Source organism: Borostomias antarcticus, assembly GCF_949987555.1.
Source record: "Borostomias antarcticus genome assembly, chromosome: 2".
Taxonomy (NCBI): Eukaryota; Metazoa; Chordata; class Actinopteri; order Stomiiformes; family Stomiidae; genus Borostomias; species Borostomias antarcticus.
This window is the reverse complement of record NC_140235.1, coordinates 7,118,514-7,128,047: the sequence shown is the minus strand read 5'-3', so window position 1 is coordinate 7,128,047 and position 9,534 is coordinate 7,118,514. Positions and strand designations below refer to the sequence as shown.

General features: G+C 42.3%; 1 protein-coding gene across 1 annotated transcript; it reads left to right on the top strand.

Moving 5' to 3' along the window:
* The first annotated feature begins 1,528 nt into the window (after positions 1-1,528).
* plcd4b (phospholipase C, delta 4b) lies at positions 1,529-9,387 on the top strand. Its single transcript, XM_084457924.1, has 15 exons — positions 1,529-1,559; positions 1,760-1,918; positions 2,095-2,323; positions 3,325-3,454; positions 3,777-4,005; positions 4,613-4,814; positions 5,685-5,829; positions 6,089-6,241; positions 7,202-7,363; positions 7,483-7,633; positions 7,956-8,072; positions 8,328-8,506; positions 8,654-8,786; positions 8,902-9,051; positions 9,249-9,387. Exons 1-15 carry the CDS (start codon positions 1,538-1,540, stop codon positions 9,338-9,340), a joined length of 2,253 nt encoding a protein of 750 aa, XP_084314050.1. The 5' UTR covers positions 1,529-1,537; the 3' UTR covers positions 9,341-9,387.
* Positions 9,388-9,534: the final 147 nt, after the last annotated feature.

Sequence of the window (9,534 nt, the reverse complement as noted above, 5' to 3'; positions counted from 1 at the left end):
AGTGCCCGTCCATACACGTGCTATGACATAGTTGCGTCCCCCTTCCATTATAGCATGCTGTACATGTGCTTGAAATAATCTTTATAATAAAAGGGGAGGGAAATCACACTCTCAAATAAGTGTTAATTGCTTTTAATACATATATACAGCAGACAATGAACAAACACATTTCAGCCGTCTGGATGACGAAGGCCGGAGGTCTGAGACGCATCCGTTCATCGTCTGATCGTCTGCTGCATCGTCTGATTTGTCACTCATAATGTTTTCAATTTCAATCAATTGCACAGTACTGTGCTTGGATGCTGTATAGTTAACTTTCAACCTTAGATCGTAGACTTTTTTATCGGAAAAGCTAGCAAAGTGACTAGAAATGTGTGCTGGTTTTGTCGATATATCCGCATTGTGTGAACTTTAATATAGTGTTTCTGTAAATAAACGTGTCCTGTTAACATTTGTAGGCTACTGTGACCTCGGCCCCAGTGACAGCACAGGGTGAGAGGTCATGTTTTTGATGGCGTGTGTTTATTGGTTTGTTTGTTCATTCATTCATTTTTATACAACGGTATAGATCCGGTTCATTGTCTCTGTTGGTCTGTTTGCATTCCAGCCGTGGCGATAACCACTGTATAGGCTAATAATAAGAGGTGAATAATAAGTGGATATTAAAAGATGTGCGAACATTCCATTTTAGCGTGGGGCCATCGTGGTTATCGCCACGGCTGGAATGCAAACTGACCAATAGAGACGATGGACAAGCAGACGATGCCTTCGTCATCCAGAAGGCCACAATGTGTTTGTTCATTGTCTGCTGTATATATGTATTAAAAGCAATTATACAACGGTATAGGCTGGAATGCAAACTGACCAATAGAGACAATGGACCGGGTCTATACCGTTGTATAATTGCTTTTAATACATATATACAGCAGACAATGAACAAACACATTTCAGCCTGCTGGATGACGAAGGCATCGTCTGCTTGTCCATTGTCTCTCTCTCAAAATACATTCATGGGTGGAGGTCTGTGCTCTCTGACCACCATTTCTAGTTAATTTTAAGAGTTGACTTGGACTTCCATTTCTTCATTATATCCACTATCCAGTATATAACCCATATACTTTAGGAGTTCCACTCAAATAAAAGTATTGTCCAGTTTGTACATCTAGGAGCAGTCAGACAACAGTGACTGAGTAATAGGGGTCGGGTCAGTTGGGTCTTTTCTAACTGTACATGTACTGTATGTCCAGGCTGGAAATGTGCTTTTTATTATAACTGTAAAACGTTTGTGAGTGCAAATTTAAGTTATGAAAATGTGGAAAACGTAATTGATTATCACCCTTATTTGACCATTTTGTACATTATGTATTTGGATTATCTCAACAGACAATATATTTTATAATAATCAAAAGAAAAGAAAATTCACTCTAGGAGTGAAAATAGTGTTTGGAATAATGATATAGTTGACCCATGAAAAACAGTTTGTCATCTATTTGTTTCATAGCCAATCCCTTGGTGACTGTATGTGTCAAGGATAGCAATGGAATCTCCCCAAAGCTTGCGTAAGTTTGATCAACTGACACAAAACATGCACTGTACATACTGTATGAAAAAAGGAGGGAATGAGAACATTTGTCAAATGAACTGTATATTTAAATAAACGGAGCACAGCTGTTCACAGTGGTGTACATAAATTAAATATAATTTGAATGGAATAAGTCTCAGTACACTGGTTTTGAAAATGATATTTGACCCTGCGCAGGTCTCCAGAGTGATCAAGATATCCAGGTGATGATGGCAGGGTCAACGATGAGGAAGGTCAAATGCCGGACATCAAAGAACAAGCGACAGTTCCGCCTGATGGAGGACGGCCTAACGATCTGGTACAAGTCTAGGTGGGCAAGGAGAGGCCACTCTACCTGTAAGTATAACGGGAGTGTGTCCCAACAAACTGCACTTGGCACTGGCTGGCATTGCCTCTTTAGTCTATCATATGCTCTCTTAAAAAAAAGGCATAACACAATGTCATAATTTGAGACGGTAATTACACCAGATTCATATAGAATTTATTTCCTCTCTTAAAATGTTGACGCGCAGTCTCAGTGAGTGACGTGCAGGCAGTGCGCGAGGGTCACCAGTCAGAGACGCTGCTGAGCATCGCGGACGATTTCCCGCCGGAACGCTGCTTCACCCTGGTGTTCCAGGGTCGCCAGGGCAACCTGGATCTGGTGGCAGAAACGGCGGAGGCAGCGAAGGCCTGGGTTCGGGGCATGCGCAAACTCATCCACACCACGCAGAGCATGGATGACAAGGAGAAGCTGGATCAGTATCCTTCACATATCTATACTGTAGGAGGCAGCTTTGGGGACTAAGGGCTTTGATGCACACTGACACTGCCAAAACTAGCAACATCTTGGATGTCAAGGAATTTTGATCTAGGCTATGGTAGCCTACAGTATATACAGGTTTGCTAACAAAATAACAAGAAATAGTCCAGTGGAAGTTGGCCCAGGGATGAGGCCCAGAGGCCATGTAGGTCTGCGAAAAGGTTTTAAATGAGCAACTGTGTCACTAGTAACATGATTAGTTACCATTAAATCAGAGGAACACGAGGAACAACCACAAACAGAAATTAAATTATTGGTGTCAGTGCTGCTTCCTTTCATACAAATTTATCCCACTTATCACAGGAGCACCAACCCTTGATTCCATCAGATTCCCACATTGTCTAGTCTGGCTTCACCAGACCCAACTCGCAAAAATGTCAATGGTCTGAAACTGCTGTTTATTTTTGATTTCCAAGGGCAGTTCTCAATGGTTGCAGACCAAATGCCTCCGGACGCAACTGGACCTACAACCAATCAGAGCAATGCAACGTGTGTTAGTCATTGTGTCATCATATCATCAAGTGGGTACAGTCATCGTATCAAACCCACCCTATATTAGATAAATGGTTGTGATTGGCCCGGTAAATATCTGACGGGTGGAAATCAGGCTGAATCAAAGCGTGACCAGACTGATCTGTGGAGGGAATCAGAATGTGAGCTCATGTGATCAGGATATCGACCCCAGACTACACATGGACACCCCCCCCCCCTAACTAGAGTTCACCCTGGGGATCCATCCAATTCTATTCTTCACTAGAGCAGGAAGGCCCCTTCAAAGTGACTTGATAGCAGTTACAAATATTCGACATAGTTTTGACATATTGACATATAGTATTACAGTGCACTATCGACTGCATTGTGATACATTATAAAATATGCATCATTATTCTGTGTGTCTATCCCTTGCTAGTGTTTCCCTTAAACGAACCCCTTCCTTCAGATGGATCTGGGACTGGTTTCAGAAGGCGGATAAAAACAATGATGGAAGGATTAACTTCAAGGAGGTGTGCAAACTGCTGAAGATGATGAACGTGGACATGCATGAGGAGTATATTCTCCGTCTCTTCACGGTGAGATCCATACGAGTTCCCCGCTAGAACATCCCGCCATCCCCTAACATCCAAAAGTCCTCAGATACATTTTCTGCAGGCAACTCTTAACAAAAGAGAGACTAGATTATTGACAGGTTGAAGATAAGGTTAATTACTGTAGACAGCACTGGTGGGGAGCGCTTCTGTGGGATGTATAGTAATACCAGAAAACAAGGTGCTCTTTGGAAAGAGGTAAACAGCTAGACCAAAAAGAGAGGAGCCAAAGCACTCTTGTTCTGGGAAAAAGTTAAAAAGCCTTTATTTTTTATTAAGGTTAATTACTGTTTGACTTTTCCAACAGATGGCTGATAAGTCTCAATCTGAATCTTTGGAGATGAAGGAGTTTGTCCAGTTTTATAAGATGTTGACAGAGAGAGAGGACATATGGCAGGTCTTCCAGGACTACTCTGGCGATGGGCAGACATTAACCCTCAGTGAGCTGGAGGACTTCTTAAGGGAGCAGCAGGAAGTAGAGAGCAGTCAACAGCACGCCCAGGAGCTGATTGACCGCTATGAGCCCTCCGATACGGGTAAAGACCACTCTGAACCAGAGCTAACTGTGTCCCAGTAAATTGCCTTTATGAGCGTTATGGATTCCCATGAGGTATTCTCAAAATTGCTGATGGGCGTACCAGAATTAAACCACAGGCGATTGGATCAACATCAAATTAATCAGAACAACAAACCATTGTGAACCAGAGTGAACCACATGTCTCAACTTGACCAGCCACATAGTACATCAGGGCACAGTGATTATCTGGCCAGTAGTTTTCCTATTCTATGCGGTGGTTCAGTGGGAGGCCAGACTGATCCATGAAGTTATCAGAATGTGAGCTCATGAGATCAGACTTGTCTACCAGTTGATGTCTATAGGCAGCAAGATGGTGAAATCCTCTTGCTTAATTTACCCATTAATTCTGGATAAAAACCGGTAAGCCCCAGAGTCACCTCAAGCAAGGATGACGCTCTAATTTATCTAGGTTTCCAGGCAACTGTTATTGTTCACAGAAACCCCCCCCCCAAAAAAATCAAGGAGCCTCAACAGTTCCTACTGTATCATGATCAGAACAGAATACCATGATGAGCTACTTATGCCTTGGGGCCTCTGACGTCAGTTTGAACTGTGTCTCTCTTCAGACAAGAAGAAAGGTGTCATGTCAATAGATGGCTTCCAGACATACCTGTGCTCCTTAGAGGGCGCCATCATGGATCCCCGACGGCTGGGCCTCCACCAGGACATGAGTCAGCCTCTCAGCCACTACTTCATCTCCTCCTCCCACAACACCTACCTCCTGGAGGACCAGCTCCGGGGCCAGAGCAGCCTGGAGGCCTACATCCAGTAAGACCAAAAATAGTTTTAGTTTCAGCGATGAAGTTTGTTTTATTAGTAGGATAAAACCCATTGAGTTGTCCCAACTCGTTTTCGAGGGGGTCCCAAAACAGACAGAAAAAAAGTACAATGAATTACAGAGACAGGACATAAACATAGAAATATGGACACACACGGCTAGGCAAATGCCTGTCTAAATAGAGGGGTCTTTAGCTGCCTTTTAAAAATGCTCACAGAGGCTGCGGTTCTTAAATCCTGTGGGAGGACATTCCACAGATTAGGCGCCACAGATTCAAGGGCTCGTTCGCCGTTTGTCTTGAGCCTAGTGTGGTGGACAGCCAGTCGACCAGTAGGCCCTGATCAGGCAACATATTTTTGTTGTTTTTGTGTTTTTATTGAACTATATTATTATCTATTACAATAATATCCACGATCCCCCCTCCCCCCCAACAGTACAATACCACATGACAAAACCTAACACCAACTAAAAGTAACACAAACAAATACAACTACATTGGCACAACGCGCAAAAACAGGATAAAGGTGAAGACATTACAGTAGATGAAGACAAAAATTAAAAACAAACAAACAAAGACAATAACAATGGTGAGGTTTCAGTACAGTTCTAATCTCAAAGGTGACACTTGTGTGTGCTATACAAATGCCGTCCTATTTCTCAGAAAAGCAACAAAAGGTTTCCAGATTTCTTCAAACACATTATGCCTGTTCCTCAATGTGTACGTAATCTTCTTAAATGTGATCAGGCAACATATTGATCAGCTTACTGGTCAACTTTCCCGGAACATCAGCGTAACACAGGGGGTCTCAAAGTATTCTACTACGTGTATCTATTGAGTGTGTGATGGTGTGTGTGATTAGGGCCCTGAAGCGGGGGTGCCGCTGTGTGGAGGTGGACTGCTGGGACGGACCCAATGGCGAGCCGGTGGTGTACCACGGCCACACCCTCACCTCCAAGATCCTTTTTAAAGATGCCATCTCCACGCTGGGGGAATATGCCTTTAAGGTGGATAATCTCTCCTTTATCTAATTGGAGCATTAGTTGACTACAAGTAGGCCTATAACTGTTGAATAGCTTACTATTTCTAAATTAAATATCTACATGTATAAACCCAAATACTATCTAAAATAGTTTTATACTAAACTGGATACTATAGCTTCACCAAAAAATTGCAACTTTATAAACACTGTGTGGTATTTATTATCCAATGCCTGAAGAAAGCAGTTTTAGTCAGTCTGAACGTCCCACTCTTCCTGTATGTCAGGCGTCTGAGTTTCCTGTCATCCTGTCCCTGGAGAACCACTGCAGTGTTGAGCAGCAGACCATCATGGCCCAACACCTGGACCACATCCTGGGTGATGCGCTGCTGCGAGCCCCCCTGGATGGACAGAGTCCACAGCACCTGCCCTCACCGCAGGTTCAACCTAACGCCCTTCTTCACAGTAGGGATGTAACAATAACCGTTATAATGATAAACCGTGACAAAATACGATTAAATTTATCGCGATAAAATCATCACTAAAACAGTGTTTGATTTCTGCACTTTGAAAAACTCACTGTAAATACTCTCCAGCATTAACCAAAGTTAGTAACAGTCTCCAAGACATATTGTTTTAATGTTTATGCAAACAAAAAGTGCATAGTGCTGCTAATTATTTGTGGTTTTCAGTCAGTTTTATGATTTTAGTGTGTGTATCAGTAGTTTTTTTTTAAAATCATTTTCAGCACATTTTAACAATACCACGATAATACTGATAACCGTGATCATTTTGGTCACTATAATCATGACGTGAAATGTTTATACCGTTACATCTCTAGTTGTCTTGGTGCAGTAGTTCCATTAACATGATGTATTAAAAAACAATGACAGTGATTGAGGCAACGTCAATAGAGACAGTATTCAGAATGGTTTTCGTGCTCCTTTTCCAGTCAAAGCACTCAGTAGGTTATCGATGCTCATGTGAATCAGTATAAATGGCAGGCAGATCCTAGGCAGAAATTAGAAAACGTGAAACAAAGTTAATTGTTTGGTTTATTGTACTTCTCGGTCAGTCTTTGTCACATTGCTTCAATGGCCATCTGAGGGATTACAGTAAGAGAAATTCAAAGTGAAACCATGGATACATGATGTAGCTGCAGAGAAGCAACATTTGGCAGAGGAGGAGGTGACTGAACTAATCCAGTACTACTCAACTACTAATCGTTACATTGTTGGTGGGTGGATACATTCAATTCCTCAACAATCCCAAAACAATGTGCAAACTAAATAGACAAAGACATATTTCAATTGTGTAGCCTTGACCCTTACTGGTCTGTGTATTTTTCCTGCGCGCTTTGAGGACATAAGAACAAAAGCATCTTGTTCTGATTTCAATAGGAGCTCATGGGAAAGATTTTGCTAAAAGCAAAGAAGATAAGCGGCCTGGAGGAGAGTTGTACCAGCGAGGGGGATGAAACTACGTTGGATGAGGTCAGTGATGACGAGGAGGCGGAGTTTGCGGAGGACCTATCAGCAGGCAAGCTGTGCCTCAATGAGAAGGTAGGATGGAGGTAAATGGTGGATAATGGTTACCAGTAAGCTTTTTACTTACTTACCATAGACAAAACAACAGGATTATTAGAATTTATTGGTACTTGCACTTTCTGTCTTTCCCTCAGATGTCCAATCTCTCCAGGGAGCTCTCTGACCTGGTGGTGTACTGTAAGAGTGTCCATTTTCACGGCTTCCAACACTCTCGCCTGCACTCCAAGTGTTATGAGATGTCCTCCTTCTCTGAATCCAAAGCCAGGAAACTCAGCAAGGGCACAGGTGTGCCAGAAAATTAAATTACAATTAAGTCTTATAGAACCAACTCTCTCAAGTCTTGTTGAGATTAGCTCAATATACAGTAAAACGTCAATGATAGGCTACTGTAGGCTATAATAATGTATCTTTGTAGATAATTTATTTATCCTCAGCTGAGTTCATGAGAATAACAGCTGTTATGGGAGCAAATTACTTAAAAGACATAAAGAACGATCAACATTTGTTATGAAAAGGGGCAAATTGAAAGCCAAACCTCAACGACTTCAATTAATATTCATTAATGGAGATATCTTTCAGTACTTTACTATTAATTTGTCTTCCGCAGGGACAGAATTTGTGCAGCACAATACCAGACAGCTGAGCAGAGTGTACCCAAGCGGGATGCGGACCGACTCCTCGAATTACAACCCCCAGGAGTTATGGAATGTGGGTTGCCAGATTGGTAAGGGTAACCAGCAAGGAATGCCACCTCTAGATGATGATTGTACATAGCTCTTTGCTTTCATGAAATCTGACTTTTAAAATTAAGTAAATTCATTGTGTATGCTTTTGGGGAATTAGATATATTTGAAACAGATGCTCAAGAGGGCAGCGAGTGAGTGAGTGAGTGAGTGAGTGAGTGAGTGAGTGAGTGAGTGAGTGAGTGAAAACATTACAGATACAATGTGAAAAAACTGTTTCCTAATTGTTCCCCAAGTGGCGCTGAACTTCCAGACCGCCGGGCTGGAGATGGACCTGAACGACGGGCTCTTCAGGCAGAACGGCTGCTGTGGCTACGTCCTCAAACCCGACTTCATGAGGAACAGTGACAGTACCTTCGACCCAGAGAGACCGCAGGACTGGGCGGGCTACAGACCACTCCGCCTGTCCATTAAGGTTCATAAACAATAACAAATGCTGTATCACACACAAATCAGACATTTAAGCGTTTGTTAAGTGTGCACCTTTTATTTGTGTGTCTGTTTTTTGCATTTGTATGTCTGTTTAGGTCTTATTGTGTTTGTGTGTGTGTGTGTCTGTCAGGTTATCAGTGGACAGCAGCTCCCTAAAGTGAATCAGAAGGAGGGCTCTATAGTGGACCCTCTGGTTCGAGTGGAGATTTATGGAGTGTCACAGGACCAGGCAAAGCAAGAGACCACTTACATCAACAACAACGGTCAGGGTCCAGTGGGTCTGATTGATCAAATGAGAAATGTATTCTAATCTCCACTCCAGCAGCCTGTGTATGGGTCCAAATTCAGAACTTGCTTTTTGCTGCCCTCTTCCTGTAGGTTTTAACCCACTGTGGAACGAGAGTCTTAATTTCATCCTCCACTCTCCTGAGCTGGCCCTGGTGCGCTTTGTTGTTGAGGACTATGACAAGACCTCCAGGAACGACTTCATGGGCCAGTTCACTCTACCATTCACATGCATACAGTCAGGTACTCATCTATATTATATATAACGATATTGAAAGTTATTCAGATATGCAACAACCTAATGAACTATGATGAATGTCTGTATATAGTTTGTTAATTGGGAAAAATAATATCATAATATTGCAATTGAACTTTACATTTGCTTTTTATTCAGTGACTTGAAACCACTGTGATTTTGTTCTTTTATCTATTCCTCCAAGGGTATCGCCACATTCACCTTCAGTCAAAAGATGGAACAGGTATCCCGCCATCCTCTCTGTTCGTAAACATCAAGATCTCGGCGCTTACATGAACAGGATGGAGAAGACATGTAGCATATGATGGCAGGTTCCAACATTACCTCAAGATCACTATTACTACACTGCATTTCAATGATACAATCACTATGGAGTTAAAGCGCAGACTACTATCTTTAATTTGAGGTTATGATCCATTTTGGATTTTGGCCATTTAGAAAAAACAACTTTCTGTACCTACTGTAGTCTC